Genomic DNA, 24,901 nt, shown 5'->3' with positions numbered 1-24,901 from the left:
TGCAGGCCTTCATCACCTCATGCCTGGACTACTGCAACAGCCACTGGTGGGTCTGCCTGCCTCCAGTCTCTCCCCACTCCAATCTGACTTCCATTCAGCCACCAATGGGATTTTCCTAAAGCAGGTCAGATGGGTCACCCCCTTTTCCCTACTCAATAAACATCAGTGGCTTCCTATTGTCACTACTGCTCCCCCTCCCACCTTCCAGCCCTCTTACACCTCATTCCCCACCACACAGACTTTGAGATCCAGGGCCAGGGCCAGGGACAAGACACTCTATCTCTGGGGTCCAGGCATTCTCTCTGACTGTTCTTCCTGCACAGAATGCTCTCCTTTCTTATCTTTCCCTCCTGGCTTCCTTCAAGTTCCAGCTATAATCCCACCTTTTACAAGAAACCTTTCTTGATCCCTTTTAATTCTAGTACTGTCCCTCTATTGATTATTTCCTACTTATCCTGTATATTGCTTGTCTGTATGGAGTTGTGTGCGGTTGTCCGTATGTTTTTGTTTTTCATTAGACTATGAGCTCCACGACAGGGACTGTCTTTTGCCTTCCTTTGGCTTCCCAGGCCTTAGCACAGCGTCTGGCACGTAGTATGCACTTAGTCAATGTTTAATGACTGAATGAATATGTCAAAGAATACATGTCTCAATTTAATCATCAATACAAAAGTATATCCTCCATTCTTCTCTTATGTGTTTATTTAGCTATAATGGGAACTTCTAAGGAACGTTAAAAAAAAGTAAAAGGTGGCAATAGAAAGGGCAGTTCTTCCAATTAACCCTACAAAGTAAATGATGAACTGCTAGCAATCTATAATTAAAAAAAAAAGAATCTCTGACATAGCTTCTTTGGGTAGTTGAATCTTTTTTTTATTACTACAGCTAAAGCACAAACTGATTAGGCCTTATTAAACTTAGTCAAAGTTAGAATAGATTTAACTCTTGTTAAGATGCAGCAAAATATATACATATATGTATGTTTGTGTAAATGCATATATGTTAATGTAATGACTTAAAGATTTAATTTAAGGATGGAATAAGAATGGACTTACCAGCCATAAGCAAACAGATAATGCACATTGAAAAGGCAACAACCATGATAATAGGCAACTGGGGGGAAAAAAAACAATCATTTAAGAATTCTCCTTATCTGATGTGAGGTCAACTACACACATCTTATGCTGTGCCCCACATCTCTTCCCCACCTCCCCCTTAAAAAAAAACATAAGAGAACTCAGCCTCGTTATGTTTGAAACCAGTAAATTAACAACTCATTTTTTAAAAAAGCCTTCTATCAATGGGACATGTAATCTTGGCTCCCAAGGTTTTTTGGTTTTGTTAAGAACTGGAATTTGAGGAGGTTTGTCCTGGTCTCCTATATCACAGCCACACTGAAGTCAAAGAATCACAGGATTTTAATGCTGGAAAAGACAAGTCTTCTTACGTACTCCTCTCATGTTACAGAAAAAGAAAGAGACCCAGAGAGGTTAAATGACTTAAAGGCAAAATTGGGACTAAAACCCAAGTCTCCCAGCTCCTAACCCAGTGTCCTCTCCACTACATCATTACAAGTAAGAAGATTTTTTAAAAAAATGGTTTCCACCAAGTTCTCTGTCCACAAAACAATGGAAAAGACAACATTTACCATAAAATATTTGTTTGCCTGAGCCACCGGGATCAGAGCTCCCTTCCTACTGGGTGTGCTCTGTCTGAATCAGCTGATAGCAATCTGGAGGGATTTGCACTCCTGCACACACAGAGACACAGAGGCTTCCCGGTGGGAGGAGATGACTAAAGGAGCATAACGTGAGGGACAATAAGAAAGGCCAACCACTCAGAAACAACTGTCTTGCTGCTCTAGATTCAGAAGACTGAAATTCCGCTGTCAGGGTATCATTTTTTCCTTTGGGTTTGTTTTTTGAGTCTTAGGAGGTCTCTGTGAGAAGGCAAATACCCGTGGCGAGGGTGATCATCACTCCAGGGGTGGGAACCTGCGGCCTGGAGGCCACATGGGGCCTTCATGGTCCTTAAGTGTGGCCTTCTGACTGAATCCAAAGCGCACTTTGTTCTGTAGAACACAAGTGGCCTCCAGGCCGCAGGTTCCCATTCAGGCCTGTGCTAAATGACAGCACACTGAAAGGGGAAGCGCCCAGGAGAGGAAGACCCAGACGAGATGCTCACAAGGTGGAGTAGGAAGGGAAAGGAAGAGCCAGGTGTCAAATACAAGCTACGTGTTGTTCCCGGACGGAGAAGACTTCCTCAATCTCAGCAATAACAGAATTGTGACAAATGTGGGTGACTGCTACTGGCTGCCACCGAGAATAAGAAGCCAACACAAAATTCCTTTCAGCACGCACATCGCTACACCATAACAAAAAGTGTATGAGAGAGCAAGAGAAAAAGAAGGAAGCCATAATAAAGGGTTTGGGTAACTGCATAAAGGGAAATTATGTACAGATTCATTTGAGTGCAGATGATGTTTTGAAATCAAGAGATTCTGGCAGTACCTTAGCAAAGTAGGAGTTACATAATAAACTGAAAAATAAAGACAATTTCCAAAAGAAAAATGTTAATTGCCTTACAGCCAAGAACTTCCAGTCCTTCTGTATATGGAGTGGATTACTATGGTCTATTTCGTCCACTGCATAGTTTCCAAGAAACAAGTCTATGGAGTCCTAGAAGAGAGAGGTGGATTAACGCCTTCATAAACATGCCAAGAACAATCCCATTATCACGAAGCCATCTAAATCCCTCAGAGACCTGCTCGTGGACTCTGCTCATGCTTCAAAGCTCTCCTTACCTGTCGAAAGCCATCGGAAAAGTTGTTTTTGTAGTAGCGCACAAGCGAGTTCCAGCCATCCAGTACCAGCCCCCACTGAGTTCTCTTTCCAGTTCTATGTGAGAAAAGTGATTTGAGGATTATGTGTTTAACATGTAACATTATACAGTAAACTATTATTTCATAAAAGTAGGGAAGAAGAGAAAGATATGAGCAATAAGCCAAGTGATCAATATTGCCATAATTTAGTTTACAAAGAACTTATATGTGTACACACCTCTCCACTCCCAACTACCCAAAGCGGGAAAAACATCCAGGCCCCTACATCCCATCTGCTGGCAGACTAGGATCTAGCTAAGTCACGAATTAAGGAGTAAGTAGGGTTTGGACACGCCAGATTGCCATAAATAACACACAAATCTGAAAATCAAAATGATATAAGTTCAAAATAAAATCAACCATTTCCTAGTTCAGCCTATGAAGACAAAAAAAAACCCCAAAAAACAACCCAATTCTCCATGTGAAGTTGTTTTTTGATAGATTCTGATGTGGAAGTTACAAGTAATCCACATCTTACTTCAAAGGAGATCCTAAAACGCAGCAAGTATGTGACCTTACAGGACCAAACAGAGTTGTCTTTAGTGTGATGTTTAGGCCCTAACCTACCTGGTAAAATCAGTCTTCAAGGCACCAGTTCCGGCATATTGTTTGGCACAAGCATTTGCATTATCAGCCCATGCTGTGAACAAAAAAAGAAAAGAAAAAGACAAGTTCAAATGACAAGCGAAATTCCTACTTACCCAAGGGGAAACACCTTTCACTTCTGTCAAAGAGGTTACCTACCATTTTTGTAAATTTTTTCAAATTCAGCTTGTTCTTCAATCCTCTGTCCTACATGCAGAACACCGATTCTCTGGATTCCATACAAGCAAAATATGGTAGATGGAATTTTCAGGAGAAAAAGTGCAGATATTTATTGTCTCAACAAAATACCTCACACACAAACACACACGAAACACAACACACATGCGCACACACACACAACATACACACGCTTTCCAGGTAAGAGAAAAAATGAACACAAGTGTGATATAGTTATGACCAGGCCTCCAGGAATGCACCACTTTCTCCCCCAAATACCTTCCTTTACTACTCACAAGATGGTCAGGCTAGTATAACTAAAGTCATTATTTGTGGTTTACTCGGTCATGAGATCAATTTGGAATATATTTAATGTGCATTCATGATAAATGCTAAGTCATTACTTCTCCAAGGTTGAACAGAAGACAAAAATTCACTTTCTTCAAGAGCAGGATCCCCGCAGTCAGGCATCGCCACTGGGAGAAGGCCTACCTGGAGCTGGGCTTGGAGAGAGCGGCGGGCCAACAGGCTCTGGATCACATTGGTCCTGTCTAGACAGTCCATACAGTTGCTGCGGAATATTCCTTCCTGATTTGTCACCACTTTGCCATTAGCGTCCACTAGAAAATAACTAAAACATCTGTGTATAAACATCTCTATACCTGGACAATTATCTTGTATAAATAAGGTTTACCTTCTGACGTTCCTAACATTTCAGAAAAGTTCAGTTGTCCAACTGGATTTTGTAGTAGAGAAAGGGGTACTCCCATGGCAAAAAGGAAGCAGTGAGAAGGGGTGTGGTCTCTGACGGAGAAGCCTTCACCATTTTGTGGTAGCAGTGAGGCAGGAACCCAAGCATAAAAGGGGCGCAGCACCCCATTTCATGACAGACGTCATAAGAACTTAAAATTGTAAAAGTAGTGATTGTTTGTGGTTCCTCCCACATTGACCTATGTGGACACTTGCACTACCTCCTTCACTGTGAAGAAAGTAATGCCATGTAAGCATGTAAGCACCAGAAAATAAAAATGCCACGTAAGCACCAGAGTTATAAAAAGTTAAACTGTCTAAAAGGAAATTAAACTTCAGTAATTTTAAATGGCAGCTTCACCTGTAAAAAGCATCTCGTGTTCAAATTTTTCTTGTCAACTATTCAACTAAACACGCTATGTAACTAAAACAAAAGGGTATATTTTAGTTACACATCTTCTAATTATCTAACAAAATCATGGAAAGACCAACAGATGGCTTCTTCTAGACCGTTTAAAAACATAATATGTGTTTTTATTGTTCAGTGGTTTCAGTCATGTATGACTCTTTGTGATCCCATTTGGGGTTTTCTTAGCAAAAATACTGGAGTAGTTTGCCATTTCCTTCTCCAGCTCATTTTACAGATGAGGAAACTGAGGCAAACAGGGTGAAGTGACTTGCCCAGGGTCACACAGCTAGAAGTATCTGAGGCTAGCTTTGAACTCAAGAAGATGAGTCTTCCTTGACATCAGTCCAGTGCTCTGTGCACTATGGCAGCACCTAGCTGCATATATGCATAGGAAATAATAAATTGAAATTTATACAGTTTGCAAAATGTTCTATTTAACATTTCTAAGTGGAATATTGCAACAACCCTGGGAGGTAAGTATTGCACGTGTTATCTCCATTTTACAGATGAGGAAAATAAAGGTCAAATAGATAATGTGTCAGTGATGGAATATGATCCCAGGTCCTCCTGACTCCCAGCAAACTCAACACCATATCCATCATGCTGTGCTGCACCTCCCTAATCCGTAATCTGACATAATAGCTGGGTAACTGACTTTGGAAAGTCTGCTAGCTAACTGCTGACAGGGAGTTATGGCACTGGTCACGTCACCACATGCAAGACAATACCAGCTTACCCAAATTCATCTTGAAGATCAGCTACTTGATCCAGCAAAATTTGCAAACGATCCCATCTCATTTTACTACATTCCTTGTGGAAGTCAAATGCAATGTATCTATGCAAAAGATGAAGATATTCAGAAGATAAACAAAACATCTCTTCTTGTCCCTTCTATGTCAAAACACACATTTCCTGGGGAGAAGAAGGGTAAAGTGACCTCTCCTCCTGCCCTTCCCTTCACCCCCAGGGAAAAAGAACCTCATGCCCACGACTGGGATGTACGTTCCCCCTTTCTTTGTGCATACATATAGCACATACAGGCAGAAGACACGGGCAAGGTGATGTTCTGGAGAACCTACAGCAGAAGGTTCAAGGAGAGCCCTCTGGGCCCGAGGTCTCAAGATGTGCAGGGCTAAGCACAGTGGGGAGGCCCCCGTCTATGGGAAAGAAAGTCTCTCAACCATCCCACATGCATTCATAGCAGCTGGTTCTCTTCCCCACCAGGACATTTGAAAAAAGAGATGGATTAAAATATTCACAACTAATCAGATTGAATTCAATCCAAGTATCATGCACGGGGAATGCAGAAAGATGGCTCCTATTCTCAGGAGTTTAAAATCAGATCAAACAGATTGATCAAAGGTTAAAATGTTTATTAAAAAGAAATTAAGTTTCAGAAATATGTTGTAAGAAAAAATGGTATTATTTGTTACAGAATTTTTAATATGTAGAATTATATTTACAAAAATTAAATCTGATAACAATGTTGGCTAGATCCTAGCCATTTTATTTGGTGAAAAGGAGCTGAAAGTATTGGTAAACAACTTCCTGTCTGTGCCTCAGAAAGGAAGTGTAAGCGGGCAGACAGGGACACAAAACCTCAGGGCAGCCAATTTGTGTCCAGTTCTCTTTGATACGGAATTAAACCACGTTGGGAGACAGGTCAATGTGAAGAAGGACGTTGTTCTTCCTTCCCAGGTTCTATTCTAGAAGACCTTACTTTGAAGAGAGATAAAGAGATGGTCTTTGTTTCCAGAATGAGATAATGATAGAGTCCTGCTACCTTCATAAATGTTTACAGCATAAATGGCATTTTAGAAATTAGTTTATAATTGATTTAACTGAGATGTTGTAGGGGCTGATGAGAGCTTTAAAGACAAACCTAATGCTCCCAATTTTCACCAGTAAAATGAGCGGGTGGCTTTAATAATCTCTCAGGCTGCATTTAGCTCTGGAAGTCTGAGTCCATGGGAAGTGAAGTCAGAAGCACAAGAAAATAAGGCAGCTTCTGCCTACAACAGGTTTTTAATTTGTCCAGGTAAGGAAAGTATTGAGATCATTAACCAGTTCCTAACTGAGACTAGATACTTGTTTCATTCTTTCTCAAGATATTTTTATCTTCTATTAACTAGTTATATAACTTAGAGATGTAGATTCTGAAATAAAGACCTTACTTTCTTGAAGGAAAAGTTATTTCTGTTTCTAATTTATCTCATTTACTGCAGAAGGAGATATATTTGGACTGTGCTACCAACTGAACAAGATCACCTACTAGCAGCAACTACATCTAACCACAGGCATGATTTAGGAAACCCTGGTTGTGAATAAGGCAGATTCAACCCATTCCCTATAAGTACATATGCTGCCTCTGGAAATGTGTTTTTATATATATATATATATATATATATATGCATATATGTACGTGTGTGTGTGTTTGTGTGTGTGTGTGTGTATGTTATGCAAGTAAATAAACATTTATTAAATGCTTAATATGCCAGGCACTAGGGATACAAGGGCAAAGCTGAAACCATCCCTGCCTACCTGGGGTATTAAATGCATTGACCCAAGTATAACAAATATCATATAAGTCATTTGAAGAGATAGCACCCTAACAACTGGAGGGGGCAGTTTAAAGGAGGCCTGAATCAGAAGGTGGCAGCTGATTCTGAGGAAGACAAACCTCCCATGCTCGGGCTTCAACCACCGCCACCGCCACCGCCACCGCCACCACCACCACCTTGACTTGACCCTCAAACTACTATCTTGTACAAGAGCTTTCACAGTTCAAGTAAATCTCTTCAAGGTGAACCATACATGTGTCAGCTGTGATCACCTATGCATGTTTTTAAATGGTCCAGAAGGGAGCTGCTGACCTTTCTATTACTTCACTAGAAAAGCGTAAGATGTGTAACTAAAACGAATTTGAATTCCTTGTCTTAATGTTCTTACTTCCCACTCACTTCTGATGCCCAGGCATGCTAGCTTCCACTCCCATCACTCAAGCACAACTCTCCCAAGGTCCCGTTAAATCCAATGATCTGTTCTCAGCTTTTGTCCTTTTTGATTTGTGGGATGCCCACCCTCTTTTTCTGGATGCCCTGCCCTCCCCTCCCTGGGTTTTTGTGACACTGCTCTGTCATGGCTGTATTCCTACGTATCTCACATGGCCTTCTCAGCGGGACCTCACCTTCATGTGTGGGTGTATCCAAGGCTCCTTCCTCTCTACCCAATCTTTCTGCGGTCTCATCATGTCACCAGATGGCTTCCATTCTCTTCTCTGCTAATAACCCAAAGCTCCATCTCTGAGGCTCCCTTTCTCCTGCTCTCTAGCTTGCCATCCCATCCTGTGTGTACCTCCTCCAGGGGAGGGGCATGTCCACTTACTGTCCTCCTAAGTTCCCTATTTCCATAGAAGGTGCCACCATTCTTCAAGTCACCTAGTTTTGCAATCTTGGAGTCATCTATCTTTGCCTTTTCACCCCCCTTCTTCCCATATACAGGAATCAGCTGCCATTTGTCACATCTGTCCCCAGCCATCCACAACTTCCCCAGCTCAGGGTCTTATCACTCGTCCCCTCACCACCACACTAGTCCCCGTTTCATCCCTTTGTCTCCAGCCTTTACCCACCCTCTCCAGGAGGTGCCCCTCCCCTACTCTAGAAGGTTCAGATTCTCCATTTGCCTCTCTGATAAAACAGAGTCCTATGTGGCATTAGAAGCCCTTCAGCCCGACTCCAGCCTAGCCTTCCAGAATGAGTGACCCATTGTTGTAGACAAGCTGGCCTGCTTACTGCTCTCAGTATCCAACCTCCCTGGTCTGTGCACAAGCTGCCTACCCCCATTCCCCCATGCTTGGAGGCCTCTCCCTCCCCCCTCTGCCCCTGGCACCCAAGCTCAAGGTTCTCCTCCTCCCAAGAGGCCTTTCCTTACTGCCCAGACCTTGGTCTTGTATTTATCTTAAACAGATTCTGAATTTAAATGGGAACACGTTGTCTCCTCCCACCATGACACAAACCTCTCTCGAACTCTCCTCAGTCCCTGGCTGTGAGCTCCCTTACTGAGCAGCATAAGCTTCTCAAGGCGCTGGCCTATACTTAGCGGGGTCCTCGAGGAGGTCAAGTCTCTATTTCAACATTTGCACAGCAGGCTAATGTAGGTGCTCCCCTTTTCCCTCTTCTAGAAGCTTTGTGGAAGGAAACTCTGGGAGACATGTACTTCTTCACAGCAAATGCTTCCTCATTGCCATTTAAAAAGGCAACTGAAGGGGCATCTAGGTGGCGCAGTGGATAGAGCACTGGCCCTGAAGTCAGGAGGACCTGAGTTCAAATCCGGCCTCAGATCAAATTCTTGACACGTACCAGCTGTGTGACCTTGGGCAAGTCACTTAACCCCAACTGCCTCACAAAAACAAAAACAAAAACTAACTAAATAAATAAAAAGGCAACTGAACCTGATTCTTCTCCCACTTTATCCACTCGTGGGGCCCCCCTGTGACCCTTAGTTCCCCTAACTGATCTGGTGGTGGGCTGACATGTAGGCCAATGTCAAAAAGAACCCCCAATAATGGGCAATTCAGATTCTGTGGCCTTCTCGAAACAAAGCCTTAAGGAAGGCTTCTGCTGACCTGTCAAAGTTCAACTGGCCTTCTCTAACCAGTCCCCTGGAAGGACTTTGCACTCACTCAGTCTATATTTGTATGCCCTTATCTGCCAGATTTTCTCCCAGTAGCATGTAAACTGCTTAGAGGCAGGGTTTTTTTTTTTTTTTTTGAATTGTTGTTTTGGTAACCTCAGTGCCTGGCCCACAGAGGGTGTTCAAAAATGCTTGTTTATCAAACTAAATAAACCACCATACATAACAGTCACTTTGGCCCTGACCATATAAGCCAATTCTTTCTGTTAGAAATAAGCCTATTAACTGAATAGAATCAGAAAAATTTAAGAGAAGTTCTTCTTGCCTATGCTGTTGTGCACATGTGATCATCTCATCAAAGGTCACGGAAAGCTGAAGGCTCTAACTGTGGGGACCAACCACTCCCTTGAACATTTACTAAGCACCTACTATGTAAAACGCACAGTGGAAGGAACCTTCTGAGACACCAGAATTTGGAAGGCAAACTCCATGGTTCATCCCTGAGGCTCTCACGGCTGACAGTGAGTGCAAATTCCACATTTCTCTGAGGGAGGAGTTCTTAACTTGGGCTCTGAGAACTAGGAGAGGAAAACTATAACATCTTTATTTTCACTAACCTCTAACTGAAATTTAGTGTTTCCTTCAATTATTTAGGGGGGAAGGAACAAGAATTTATTAAGTGCTTTACTGTGTGAAAGGCACTAAGCACTTTACAATTATTAACTCACTTCATCTTCACAACAACCCTGGGAGGTAGGTTATTATAATCCCCATTTTACAGATGACGAAACTGAGGGAGACAGGTTATGTGACTTGCCCAGGGTCACACAGTCACCAAGCATCTGGGACTCAATTTGGACTCTGATTTTCTTGACTCCAGGCCCAGCTCTATCCATTGAGCTGCCTCTATTTAAAACATTATTCTGAGAAAGGGCCCATAGCCTCACCCAGACTACTGAAGTGGTCTCTGACACGAGAGGTGAAGCTCCCTGGGGGCTAAGAGCATCAGACCCTAGCTGTGGCAAATCTTGAGGCCCTGAAGAGGGAGGTGCTATAGCTCCCAAAGGAAGAGCTGCAGTCCTGAATGTGACCCAAGCTGTGCTCAAGTGTGGGCAGACCTCGCAAACCCACCACTCTCCCCAAACGCTCTGGCCTCCCCCTACCGTTTTCTGCCCTTGTAAGTAGCCTGGTTCTGACTGTCGGCAAGCAGCACAGTGCTCGACCTCTCCCCACTGTCCTGAGCTGCACAGAGACTGCTTTGTCTGCCTGGGAAAGAAAGGGAATGGCATGGCCCAGAGAGACAAGATGGAAGCACCAAACCAGGCGCACACAGGGACCCAGGTAATCGCTCAATCACCCAAACTGTGCTGGTGGGGTGCCGATGTGGAGACCAATGCCCAAAACCCCAAAGCACGGGCAGTTACAATTCTGTGGCCCTCTAAAGACACCCTCAGTTAAGGAAGGCTTCTGCTGATCCATCAAAGTTCAACCATCCTTCCCTAACCAAGAGCTAAACCGTGATTACAACGAGAGACAAAATAAGGGGCATCATTATGTCCTCCACGAGACCCTGGATGAAGGCATAAAGACAACAAATCAACATGAATAGCTAGAAAAAAGAAGCTTTTCTTCGTGTCTAAACCTGTTTTTACTGAATGGTTTCAGGATATTAAAAAGGCCTGAATGAAACACCACAAAACAGAGACATCAGCTGAAATCTCACTTCTAAAACCTTTTGGGGGAAAGGGCATGCTGACAAACAGGCACATAACTATCCTTTCTACTCGCTGAACTGAAAAGGAAAGAATAATCGCCTGAGGGGCAGGGAATAGCTTGGTTTTTTGTACTTTTGCTTAAAACAGACTTCATTTGCTGCCATATTTATTTTGAAATTATGCAGAGAAGCATTAATGTTATGAAGCTCATCCCTTTCCTAAGACCTTCACAAGTCAAACACACATCTCAGGCAGGTACATGACTGTGCCTCACGCCTAAACATGTGTGTGTCTGTCTCTCTCTGCTGAACTTTTACAACCCACACAGGGCATAGTGAAGTATTACTTAATAACAGATAAGCTGATTTTGCTATGTAAACCTTACAAAGGAGACACAAACCCTATAGGCTTTAGATGTATTGCAAGAGAGGAATCCTGCCTTTTCCTAACAGAGCAGACCAACTACCAAGGAAAACCAGGCTACGTACGGTCAACTCTTCAGTGCTGAGTGTGTGAAGTGGATGGGATCTCGGGCCTTACCCCGCCGGCCACGCTGGCAGGCTTGCCTCTTAACATCCTCAGCAACAAGCAGTGATAGGGAGAATGAGAGGAAGCCCCCTCACCACCTGATGTTGGCAGTTATCACAAGTGCTCGATCATGAAGGATGGGAGCTGGGATTTCTGTGCCTATGTTCTCCCTGTATCCAAGATGATGATGATGTACTTAACTCTCTGCCTTCTATAACTTACTAAGCAGCACCCAGTCTAACTAACAGAACCTAAGGCTGTGGGCAGTCAATGAAAGTGCCTGAAACCTTCTAAAGATACTCTCATCTTTCCTCTTCCATTCAAAAGACAGTCATAAAATGAGAAACGAAGAATGACATCAGCAATAGTAATATATGTTATGCCTAAAAATATTTGTTTAGGAACAACCACTGGATGTACAAAACAAAATCAAGTTTCAATTTACATGTACCTGATATTTCCATTTCCCAAGGAGGTAACCATTTTTGCAAATGTCTGTTCAAGTGGCTTCTCTGAGCCCTTCTGGTTAACCTGTGAAAAATTTAAACACCAATTGCTTTCTTTCAAGTTTGCTTAAAAGCAGATGTGTTGTTTTTTTTGGAAGATTTTCTAGATGCATACCAGATTAATAATGACTTGTTTTCCATAAGTAATTATTTGTGAGTCAAAATGCCTTTGAAAACCATCCATCTGAAGGAAAAAAAGGAAAAGAATGATGAATTCACTATCTGGTTGTAAGATTCCTTATGGAAATTATTTCATCAAGTTTTTAAAAGTATCTCTTAATTTTCTGCTTACATTATGCCAACTACATTAAGGACCTGTCTTCTAATTCTAAATGAAGCCTACCTTCTAAAAGCTCAGAGAATCATCTCATTAAGAATTAATAATGGCTAGTAACAGAATTAATACTGGTAAGCAAGATGCATTATGCTTTCCTCCTATCTTCCATCCAATCCTGAATGGCAAACACTAAGTGATCTAAACAGTGGTGGGCTCTGAGCTTCCATAAAATCTCTGGAATCTCAAAAAGCTAGGCTAGAATTCAGTGCCTTGAAATGTCATGCTGGTGTTACACAGATTATTTCATTGGAGCCTCTCAACCACTATGGGGTGGCAAGGCAGATCCTATTCCCAATTAACAGATGAGAAAACTGAGGTCCAAACAAGTTAAGTCGCTTGTTCACTGTAACACTTCTCATCCCCAAGCAAGGACTAGAACCCAGGTCTCCAGGGCTATTTCCCATGATACTATGCTAGTTCTGTTGCAAAAGCTCATTGTGTTTAAGGTCTGTGTGGTCGGAAATATTCTATATTTCTTTCTCTCCACTGCGTGTAGGTGTTAGGGAGACACAGAGACCCCCCCCAGGCCAAAGGGAAACACCACTCCCTCTTGCCCCCAATCAGGCTCCCATTTTCTGACAGGGGTTGGAGCAGGCAGGCACCTACCTGGTTGGCCACTTGGTTGATCTGCGGCTTTGGCTTGTATTTGAGGTTTGGTCTTTGGGACCAGAAAAAGGGCATGGATCCTCTAGTCTGAAAAAATAAAAACAGAAACAGAAATGGGGGGAGATGGTGATGGGCATCTGCTTCTCTTTCTTTTCTCTCCACTTACTCCATTTTCCTTCCCTCACCTCCCACAAGACAATGCTAGGGTCAGAGAGACCGAGTCAGCAAGTCCTCCCCCACCAGAGAGACCTCGAGTGATGGCTTCTATGCCTGTGTCTAAGGACCAGCCTGTCTAAAGTGAAGAGGCTGGTCACAGGCGTGGCCACAGGGGACAAGTATCTTCCACAGACACTCTTTAAAACTGTACTGTAAGGGGCAGAAGTGGATAGAGGACCAGTCCTGGAGTCAGGAAGACCTTAGTTCAAATCCAGCCTTAAACACTTGACACTTACTAGCTGTGTGACCCTGGGCAAGTCACTTAACCCCGACTGCCTCACCAAAAAAACCAAACCAAAACAAAAAAACAAAAAAACCATCTACTGAATTGTGGAGGAGTTGTGACTGACATTGTTGACATCCTAAGGGGACTTTCCCATTCAATAATGACGCCAGAGTTACCTCAGCATAGTCTTGGCCAAATAAACCACCTAGAAACATGACAGGGATTCCGGCAGAGCTGCTCCTAAATTAAATGTATTGTGCTCTTAGATGTCAAATGTCTCTTTTCTAATAAGGTCTCATCTCATTTTACCTGTTTCCTATGTAGTCTAAAATAAACCACTTTCTTCAAAAGGAGGAGAGGACAGGCTAAGAGGCGCAGCCCATGAAAAGCATGTTTGAAGCACCCGTACATGAATGCCCAGTGTGATTCACCACAGCTGGAAAGCAACAAGGCATTTAGGGTTCTTGTGAAGGTGACAAAGTAAGTGTTTATCATAAATGAAGTCTAGTGCCTCATTCCTGAACTCCTAGGTCACCGAGCGTAAACACAAAGTCAAAGTTAACTGAGTTTACTCTTCAGTTACTTCATTCTCTTAGCTATTTGCCCATTGTCACTTCAGTCTTAAAAGGCTCAAGCTGAAATAACACAAATGTTTGCTGTCTTCAAAGTTCCTGCAGTCCCACTCTACTCTGAGCGCTCCAATTTTAGGGACAGGGCAAGAAAAAGGTAGGTAGGGAATGACTTGTTTCTGTAGCTCTGTTTAGCAACGATTTAACACTAAATCAAACAGGGAAAAAACAACAAAGCATCATGCATGACATGAGGACAAAACCAAGCCATTTTTGTCCCCACCTGGACAAACGAAGCTTTACTCCCATTGTAGTGCACGATTTGCTCCGTTTCAACAAAGTTGGCAGCATGGCCTTCGGAATCTATTCCTGCATTAGAAAAAACAGAGTTAATCAGAAAACAGCCATAGAACCTTGTTAACTCAAGTAACTAGAGTGAGGGTCAGTCTGAATTAGTGAAAAGTATTAATTATAAAACTGATTTTGAGAAATGTAGTTTTATTATAGGTAATACAGTACCTTGAGGAAGAAGTTAAATTAAAAACCTCACTTCATCTAAGTCTTAAAGAGGTACAGACATAGCGGACACATTTTCTGAACCAAGAACAGACAGCATGGCAAAGGGTTTTTTGGTCATTTGGTTTGCAGGGACAATGAAGCGTGGTATTTGGAATTTGACTGTCTTGGCATTATCTGCCAAGCCTGGTTATTTTTAAGTGGCCGTTTAAAAAAATATAGAGGGAAGCCAAGATAGTCACTAATGCATCAACACTTTACACGTATTATTGCTTTGATTCTTCTCTCCCCCCTTTCCCAAGTCAATTTTAGGGCCCTGCCTCAATCCTTCTGTTCCCTCGACCAACACGAGCCCAGTCACAGCTACCAGACTGGTCTTGCCCTTCCATTCTGTACCCCCTCCAATCCATCATCTTCCTCCCTTGGACCTGCTCAGATCCCTTCAGGGCTCCTCAGTCTATCAGTTCAGCTCCTCCATATCTGGGTATCACCTTCCTTTCCAATTTTAACCCAAATTACTTCCCTCTATGCACTTTTCACTCCAGACAAACTGGACTTCTCACCATCCCTGACACACGGCCCTATTCTTCCACTTGTGTCTTTGTTTACATTGTTCCCTGTGCTTGAAATGTTTTTCCCATCCCACATTAATAAATAACTATAGTACGAATTACATCTACTTAAAATATCCCTAGGTTTAACCTTGGATTGGATGAGACACTGTCATACTCAAGGAATTTATCAGATTAAAAAAACTTAGGGTGGGAAAACACGTATTTGAAACAATTAAAAGACCATTAGGTGATAAACTATTTTAAACTAAACATAATGAAAAAGGAGTCCAACAAGAGCGTTAAATTACTGGCATAAGTCAGAAATTAGAACAATTTTAGTAATTTTGTGATATTATTGCCAAGAATGTATAACTTGACTTCTTTTTTTCCTTAAGAACTTCCACTTAAGACAGAATATTTCTGTGAAGGAAACCTACTGACAGCGCCAGTTTGTAAGTGTGGTCCCAGGTCTGCCACTCACTAATTAAGGAACCTTTTAGGGCAAGTCCCTTTTCATTCCTAGATAGCCATGACCTCATCTTTCAAATAAGAGGGTAGGCTGGGTAATCTAAGGCTCTTAACATTCTATCGCTGTTTTTAATGACACACATGGAAAATTTTGCTGGAATTTTCAATACCACCATACGTGTAATGTCCCAATAAAGATGAAAAGTCATGGCTGGTCTGTGATTGACACTCCTGGAGTGAACACCCACCTGGGTGAGCTCCCAGAACAGTGAAGCACTGAAGAAGTGACTCAGATACAACTGAGCTTTCAAACAGGGCAAAACGAATGTGAAGCAGCTAACAAAAACCCAGGCATTCCCACAGGGCAAGGGCTAAAGCAATCAGTAACTGAAAGCATAAGTCATGATGGAAGGCTAACACAATTGCTCTCTGGTATATGGTTGAATTCATGGAAGGTAATTCTAGTTCTGATTCTGCTTTCATGCTCGCAGTAAAACACAATAATCCTTCTCTTCTAACAGTGAAGGGAAGCCTACCATTGAACACTGAAGCCAACAGTATAATCAAACAAACAAGTGAGCATTAATTAAGCGCCTGCTGTGTATCAGACACTGCATCACCCAGCTGTTAACTCCACCCTTGACTGATACCACATCCTTTGGCCTCCTCTCCCTTCCTCCCGATGCCTGAGCTCTTAGCTCCTCCACTCTGTATCTGCTGCCCTGCTCGGTTTCACCTCCAAGGGATAAGATGCCCCCGTACTCCCTGGGGGTCCTCCCCTCCCCTGTCCTCACCAGCATTCCCGCCTCCTTTGGTGGATTGTTTCCCCCTTTAGGTTATAAGCAGAGCAGGGCCTGCCTTTCTTTTCATTAACCATATCCATGGCACTTAGCACAGGGCCTAGTATGTAGCAGCACTTAATAAATGCTTATGGGATTAGATTAGAGAATCTACCTGATTATGACACTGAAGCACAAGATAAATAATAATGAAAATCAGCTGAACATGAAAAGTTAAATTTGTCACCTCTAACAACCCGAAAGCCTCATCATGGTTTCCCCTGCAGATGGTGACTTTGGGAAGAGCCAGAGAGCTGAATCTTACCTCTCACATAATAACGCACGCCAGCTCGGAAGCAGCTCCTCCTCGAGATGAGAATCCAATCAAAATATTTTCCATTAATGGAACAAGAGTGCATAGTGATGACTTTAAAAGCATTAAGAAAAACACAAAACAGAAAGGACACATGAATATGTTCAGGTTTCATTCAAATGGTGATCTTAGCAAAGGACCTTATTTTCAAAACTGAAAGGACAGAAAAAATGCAGATCTTCACGATGACTTATATATAAACAGTCACCACTCTTTATTTTCGTCTTCATGTGTTTGTGAACACTTCATGCCTGATTCTGAGGAGCTGGTGGGCCCTTCCCCTCAAGTCCTGCACTGACTGATGCCTCCTCCCCGGGTGAGTCCCAGGGTTCTTCAAGGCCACGTGAGCAGCATGCACGTTCTTCCAGGCAGGACAAGCTGGAATAACTTCTAGAAGAGGCTGAGCAACAGAACTCTGTCTGTAATCCAATGGCCAGCTTCATGGACTTGGAAGAGCTTTAACAACTGTTGGTTGGCCATCACAGGGTGAATTACTTTGGCCACGGCAACTACAGAAACTGTAAGTGGGGACAGGGAGGGGCTTTTATCCATGACACAAACTGGACCGAGCCAACCGAACAATCAAATCACAGGGTTTTTGTTTGTTGTTTGTTTTTTATTTAAGTAGGCAAATAAATTAAACAACCCAGCTTAGGCATTTGTAGCTAAACTAGGAAATGTTAAAGAACCTAACTCAAGTAATAATTATTTCAAAATATTATTTAGGGGAGGTGGTGTTCTGAGGTTTTTCTTTTTTAACTGCTTATTGATTTGCAAATAAAAGAAAAATAAATTCAGCAATTAGGTAAATCTTCCACCTACAGAATATCACATTTCCCCAAACATGTCTCCTTATCTATATCTTTAGTTTATCTGTGTGAAATGGCTACTATATACTGTCTGCTTTGAGGAAAAGGCTTAAGGAGGGGAAGAGTTCACAGCCGTAAGATGCAATACCCTCCTGTGCTATCAGCTTGCCTAATATCCTCTCTAGGTCCCTAGAAGAGACCAAAATATTAAATTCATCAAGGAAATGAGCCCTACTTTGAAAATCCAGCTGCCAGCCCATTAGCTCCAGTACATCCATTCAGGAAAATGTGAAAGCAATTTTAAAAAGAAAAAAATGGATTATCCAATATGAAACTAAAAACAGAGAACAACATACCTAGCTACTGAACATGGAAAATGCCAACTAGGTCACTACTCACACACTCCATGACAAAATTAAGTCGGCTACAACAGCTGGTGTGCACATGAGGAAGAGCAAAGCAAACGAAAATTTATGGAGCAAGCTCTAAGTCAGGCAAGACTATTTTTGCAGAAACAGGAATTTAACCTAGGTTTGGTCTATTAAACATGAAGCACAATCCCCATGTATATAAACACATGTACATGTAAATAAATTTATATGTATATACTTATGGGGGGAAAAAGAGAGAGAGAGAGAGAAAACGTGAAGCTGAGTTCAAATTCGGCCGCAGACACTTAGTAGCTGTGTGACCCTGGGCAAGTCCCTCAACCTTGTCTGTCTGTTTCCTCATCTGTAAAATGAGCTGGAAAAGGAAACAGCAAACCACTCCAGTATCTCTGCCAGAAAACCCCAAATGGGGCCACGAAGAATTGGTCATGACTGAAACAACTGAACAACAACAACAATTCAAGTCATTTACTAACCATGTGATCTTGCCAGGTCACAAACTCTCTGGGCCTCAATGTCCTCACTGAGAAAATGAGTATAATAATGCTCTGCCAGGCTGAAAAAAAGTTCTAAGGGAGGAAAAAGGTAGCCATTTGGTTTTATTTTTTTTCTGACAACTTTAGATGTTCCTTCCTAAGGAAATTGGGGGAAAATATCTTCAACTAAAATTTTTCTCACTTTCTCCAGGTCCTCTACAAATACCCACAATTTTGATGAGCCATCAAAGTAAGAGCCAGTCCATCTATATCTCTACTTATTTAGTGCCTTATTTTCCAATTTTGCATGCTGATGTTCCCCCACCAACACTTTCTGATGTCAATTCTACATAATTATACTGAAAAAAACCTGAGATTTTTTTATATTTTCTTTAAATGAATGATGTGGATAAAAATCTCTAGAATGCTAAAAATCTCACAATCATGTAAGGATACATCCAAATAAGACAGGGAGAGCAAACCGATGGACCTGAAAGTTTAAAAATAATGATGTTTTAGTCATATTTTTAAAATATAATTCAGTAGTTTACTTTTCAATAGAGATTAGCATACAAAGGAGACTGAAAAGTTATACAATATTTATACCTATCCTCTCTTCTCCTTTGCCTTCCCTGCATATTGTTAGAAAACACACCCAACATGCTATTTACTGGTCAAATCATTTTTATCAATAAAGGAAAGGAAAAATAAATTAAGCAATTAGGTACATCTTTTTTGGCCTGACAGTATCACTTTACCCCAACTGTGCCTCCTTGTCTACATCTGAGTTTATCTGACTGAGGAAAAGGGATAATAGACATTATTCATTGTCTCTTCTGAGGGAAAGGTTTTGGAGCCAAGATGAGAAACGTAATGTAAAGTCCCTTAAAAGACGCAGGAACATTTTCTACCGCTACTCTCTTCGACTTTTAACCTGTACCTCTCTTGAAACTCAGTGTTTCCCCACCCTAACTCTGCCAGCATCCTCCCCTACGGCATCCACATCTTATGGCTGTCTGCCTGCAGCCCCAAGACTAAAGGGATCATGGCAGCTGTGGCTGGAAATGCTCCAACTGTTACCAAAAGGCACCTTATGCCTTTTCAGGCCTTAGGAACTAGACAACTGCAGAACTAAGTCAGTGTTGACACAAAAGAGGGCACAGGATGGGTTTCAAGAGCTGGCTCAGTGGCTCCATTTTCCAGTCCTTCCTACACCAGTATCTTCCCAATTCTAGAATACCCAGGTCCATCACTGGAGTCAGAAGGCTCTGGACTGAAAATAGTGAGCTTTTAGCAACCAATACGCAAAGAATAAACCTGGGAAGCTAAATGAGGTTTGTTTGTTTTTTTCTCACTAATACTATAAAACCAAAATAAGTTAAATATGCTATCATAGTGCTTGATTATACTTAAAGGAAAAAAATACACACACACACACACACACACACACACACAGCCTTTCATTCATACTATACAGACTGAAGTCCTTCTGCTACTCATTTGGTCCTGAAACCTTTGTAAGTATCACTTATCATGAGCATTTCTCAAGATGACCTTGAGTTTACAAATGCTAAGCTAATTGTAACTATAACAGTAAAGAAAGTAGGAAGGATTGCAAAACTAGGTAGAAGAAACTCTAGGAATACCAGGGAAGCCTCTCAACCAAGGAATGATTTTTTAAATTCTCAGGCAGTGGTGCTCAATGGAATTCCTGGTCCTAATAAACTGGGCTAACAATGTTAAAAACAGATTTAGAATACCTGGTTTTTCAACTATCTCAAGTTTTGATCAGTAATAAATATTACTTAAAAACAATAGACCTAGGGCAGCTAGGTGGCACAGTGGATAGAGCACTGGCCCTGTAGTCAGGAGGATCTGAGCTCCACTGTGATCTCAGACCCTTCTCGCTATGCGATCCTGGGCAAATCATTTAACCTTGTTTGCCTCCCCTCCAAAATAAAATAATATAAAAATAGTAAGCTTTGAGAGAGTCTAGAATGAATCAAAGTTAGCCACCAAGAAAAGACTCCCTTTACGGTCACTGAGTTCTATTTATCATTAAAATTCATCTACCTAAGTCCAATTCTGATGACTCAATATGAAACCGAGGTAACTCTTGAGTTCTGGCAAGCAGGACAGTGCCATCTACAGCGCCATCTAAGAATGTGCCCAGCTAACAACAAAAGCAATAGACATTTTACAGCAGATGCAGCACACTACAATGTGCAAAGTGTTATCTCATTTGAGAATACCCTTCATCCTGTGAGGCAGATGCAACTGATATTATCATTAAGAAGGCTGACCAGCAGCATATTTTTTAGTCATGGCAACTCATGAAAAATCTATCACTACCATTGAGGCACTGGAATCAGCACAGACAGAGGACCTATTTATACCAACATAATCAATGATCTTATGAAGAACCATTAGAGCTAAGGTCCTATGCTCATCACTGATATTTGTTACTAATGGAATGAACCATTTTTTTAAAATTAGAAAAATAAAAAAATTAGACAAGTGCCTCTGGATATAATAAATCAATCTTGAAACATGTTTCCTAACTTCTACAAAGAAGGATACTGCTGTTCTGCATGGGGGTGAGTATGGACAAACATGGCAGTGGTTCCATTTGGCAAAGTGTCTTTCCTGAATAGCCCAATATTTGCAAATGAGTTTTCCTTAGAAAACGTCAGCACCTGGGCAGCTGTGCACAGGGGAGCAAAGCTGTTACAAAACCCTTCTGACCATAACTTTCCACTTAACTGGTCACAATTATAAAAGGATCAGTCATGCTGACCAGTCCACACAGACAGATAACAACTAATGGGTCTGGGAGGCACATTTCCACTGCCAAGTGGATAAACACAGGTTGTGTTCTGAAAAATGCAAAATTAAGCTCAACTGTTGCAAAAGGATTTTATTACAAAATTTATGTCAAAAGATATCTAAAAATTTATTCTGCTATCTATTGACACCCACCAATTAGAAAGGAATATAATCTCACACCCATAGGAAGCTGTGTATTTATAATTAAAGTTTCTGAATGAGCAGAGTCTGTTCAAACAATTAAACCTTCAGCTTAGAAAGATTAAGGCTGAGATGGGATATGCTAATTTTATAAGATTACATAAAGAATGTAAAAGGGTGGTTGTCTCTGGAAGAATGAAGTTTCTTCAAAATAAATCAAAGAATTTTATTTTCCACTTTGCAAAGTGGGAAATAAATTTAAAGAACTTGTTACATAGTATATCAAGGGTTTGAAAACAATTTAGAGAAATTCATGGAATATTGATTATTAAAGGAAATTATGGATATTTGAGGTCAGCAGCACAGAAAACAAGAACACCTCAGGTCACTGTCAAAGCAAAGAATACTCAGCTGAATGGGTCACTGGCTGGACTCAGTTTCCCTTTTCTTCTGCTCTTGCATCTGGATTCTACTGAGTTTACTGATATTGGAAAAAGTACAGTTACCTACTTATTATTTTTTTTCCAGTGATTACATGGTATATGTTTCTCATTACCTTTGAAGTCAAATTCTGCCAAATTTCCAAAGTAGATCATGTTCTATATATTAGAAATGAGGGGAATAGACTTTATTTGCTGACCATCTTAGAAGTGCGTTAGAATTATTAACAAATATCTCTAGCACGCATTACCTCCGGCTGAGCAGATAATTCTCTAAGAAGATGACCATTCCATACAAAACGTTGATCTGCCTATTAGAAGATAAAAGTAATAAAATGAAAAATTAATTTAATAATTTAATAAAAAAGATGCAAAATTTTTATGATAATCTCATGGCCAAATGGAAATTAGAGTTTTGAAAAAAAGTTACAGCGTTAAAAACTTCTCCACAGTCAAAACTCTGAACTGCTTGGTTCCTCAAACAAATCCTGAAATTTACCCTAAATATCAGATAAAATTAGATAATAGTCTTTTTACAAAATGAAAACAAGTTTTCTATAGCTGTTTTGGCTACATGTAATACAGACAGTTTTATATATAATTTAAAATTAATATCAGTAGCACTGTTCCTAACTGGTAACAAGTATAATGTAATTACCACATATTCTGACATCCAGAACTCCGAGCGGCAGTTTGGAAGCCCTAAACAGACTAACTAGATAAAGAGTTCTAAATTACATTGCAAGTTTAACAGATTGCATTGTGAAATGACAGGCTTAAACTACTTCAAAGGTAAAGGCAGGAGGTAGGAGGAAAGAGCCATATTATGTAAGGTCATTATATAAATATAATTATGTAGGCATTACAAATGAAAAATTGGAAGTGGTATTTTTAGATTTAACTCCCAGGGATACATTACTGGTAACCTTGTTTCAATTTTGTGAAAATAAAAACACTGAGAAGCGTTCTCTTTTAAATGGCTACCCTATACGCATTTTAAACCTAGATTTCCAATCATGCTCACCATAACTATATAAAATAAACTGATCATGACAGAAAGGATGGCTATTCAACAAGAAACTTACCCTTTCCAACAGACTCATTTCTTGAAATTCTGGACTGGTGTTGGATAACCGTTGTAAAGTATGTGTCAGATCATATGTTGTTGAAAAGTAAAACCCATCCATGCTCAAGACGTGGTTTATCATTGAAAGGAAGGTCTTGTTGTCCTGTAACTGGAGACAGGGATGAATAAAATGAGATGGTAAAGGGTTCTCATTATGTCTAAAGAAGAATGTTTCAGGAGGAGGGAGGAATCTTTAAACAAATTTTTATTTTAAGACCCTTGGCCTACAAGTGAATCAATATTTTTGTGGGATTAAATTACAGAATGGGAGTGTGCAAAAAAAGGGGAGAGGCAGAAGATAGAGGAAAACAAGTAATGTACAGTAATCAAATCAAAGGTTAAGAATGAAGGAACAATAACTGCTGTAGCCTCTCAGGTAGAAGAGGGTCAACAAGAGAGCAAGAGAAGAGGCAAACGGAAGGACTGAAATAGGGGAAAGAAAGAGGAAAATCTTGTTTCAGTAGTGAGATGGGGTACTCTGATGAAGGTTTCCATGGGGGAAAAGAGAGAGAGAGAGATCGTATAAATGAAAATCGGGATCTTACAATGGGTATAATCTACAGAGATCTGTTAGTTAGAAAAGACACTCATCCACCTCAGAAAAGGGGGCATCGGAGCTCCGAGGGGCAACTGATACCCAGAAGAGTGAGAGGACATAGACCCAGAGAGCAGATTTCATGGCAAATGGGGAAAGGTGGAGGGGAGGGAGGAGAGAATTACCACAGGACAGGGCAAAGGTTAATAATGATCTGTACAATCAGGAACAAAGAAAAATTCCTACCATGGGGCAATGTCCTCTTTATCACCTTCAGAAATTGCTATTTTTAAGGGAAAAGCACAATAGAAAAAGAGGATGAGGTGGGGGAATGAACACAGAAACTGTAAGAAGAAACCCAAAATAGATTTCCATGAAGAACATGGAGATTAAAGAAAGGCTAAGTGAGTATAAGGACCATGAATCAAAGAAAAAAAAAGTCTAGAATAGATAAAAAGGTAAGATAAATAACAAAGTGAACAAGGATAAATTCTTTTTAGAAAAAGGTATAGAAAATTAAATTAAAAAACTAATGAGCAAAACAAGTTGAAGGGGAGGAGGAAAAGAAGGGAGATTTTACTTGATTACTTAAGTGAGAAGGGAAAAGAGGTGAAGACTCAACTAGATGAAAGGAAGAAAGACAAAGGAACTAATAAGTAAAACTTCAAAATAATCTAGATGGGGAAGGGAGAAGATGTTGAAGAAGAAGGTAAGAGAGACACTGGAGACAAGGTTGCTTTAAAGTAGATTAAGCTAAAATAACAGAAGAGACAAAGTATTGTGCTTACAGAGGAAGAGAAGGAAAAAAATTCTAATTCAGGGGGAAAATAAAAGAGTATTAGAGTCACTTGGAGGAAAAGATAAATTTAACTCTCATAATATGAATGGATTAAACATAATCAAACCAAAAAAAGTGACATACTGGAGAAGAAAAAACACTACTGTTTGTTGCATAAAAGAAACACATGAAAAAACAAGACATAACAGAATAAAAATGAGGGGTCAGAATAAAATTTACTACACATCAGATGAATCCAGAAAGCAGGAGTTGAAATCACGCTACCAGACAGAGAAAAAACAAACATTCACAGCATAAAAAGAGAAAAACAAGGTGTACAAAATCCATCGTTCCTTTTTTTTTTCCATATGCTTCAGTTGGTCATCTATGGAACTGACTAAAATATGTGGTCTGAGATACGAATCTAAATCGAGCTCCTACCAAACTGCTAATGTTTTTTGCCAAGTACATCTGTTATATAATGCAACTTTCCTCCAGTTTTTATTTCCTGTAAGTTTTCAAACGTTATTTTTTAGGGTATGCATTTGGTTGCA

At 40.8% G+C, this 24,901-nt stretch overlaps 1 protein-coding gene across 1 annotated transcript in view; it reads right to left on the bottom strand.

Annotated features, from left to right (window-relative positions):
* The window catches only part of SACM1L (SAC1 like phosphatidylinositide phosphatase), a 54,311-nt gene that overhangs the window by 5,225 nt on the left and 24,185 nt on the right, over positions 1 to 24,901 (bottom strand). Inside the window, exons 5-19 of the mRNA XM_027872333.1 lie at positions 22,994 to 23,143; positions 22,160 to 22,219; positions 18,958 to 18,991; positions 16,780 to 16,881; positions 14,421 to 14,506; positions 13,127 to 13,213; positions 12,299 to 12,367; positions 12,129 to 12,208; positions 5,539 to 5,637; positions 4,136 to 4,274; positions 3,626 to 3,695; positions 3,449 to 3,521; positions 2,804 to 2,897; positions 2,586 to 2,678; positions 1,056 to 1,113 (exon numbers count right to left, since the gene is read on the bottom strand). Of these exons, the coding sequence (XP_027728134.1) occupies positions 1,056 to 1,113; positions 2,586 to 2,678; positions 2,804 to 2,897; positions 3,449 to 3,521; positions 3,626 to 3,695; positions 4,136 to 4,274; positions 5,539 to 5,637; positions 12,129 to 12,208; positions 12,299 to 12,367; positions 13,127 to 13,213; positions 14,421 to 14,506; positions 16,780 to 16,881; positions 18,958 to 18,991; positions 22,160 to 22,219; positions 22,994 to 23,143 (1,294 nt within the window). The remainder of the gene's footprint in view (positions 1 to 1,055; positions 1,114 to 2,585; positions 2,679 to 2,803; positions 2,898 to 3,448; positions 3,522 to 3,625; positions 3,696 to 4,135; positions 4,275 to 5,538; positions 5,638 to 12,128; positions 12,209 to 12,298; positions 12,368 to 13,126; positions 13,214 to 14,420; positions 14,507 to 16,779; positions 16,882 to 18,957; positions 18,992 to 22,159; positions 22,220 to 22,993; positions 23,144 to 24,901) is intronic.

This window comes from Vombatus ursinus, unplaced genomic scaffold (genome assembly GCF_900497805.2).
Source record: "Vombatus ursinus unplaced genomic scaffold, bare-nosed wombat genome assembly UNPS02014799.1, whole genome shotgun sequence".
Classification (NCBI taxonomy): Eukaryota; Metazoa; Chordata; class Mammalia; order Diprotodontia; family Vombatidae; genus Vombatus; species Vombatus ursinus.
Note: the sequence above shows the minus strand (reverse complement) of the source record. Positions and strands in the feature narration are given on the sequence as shown.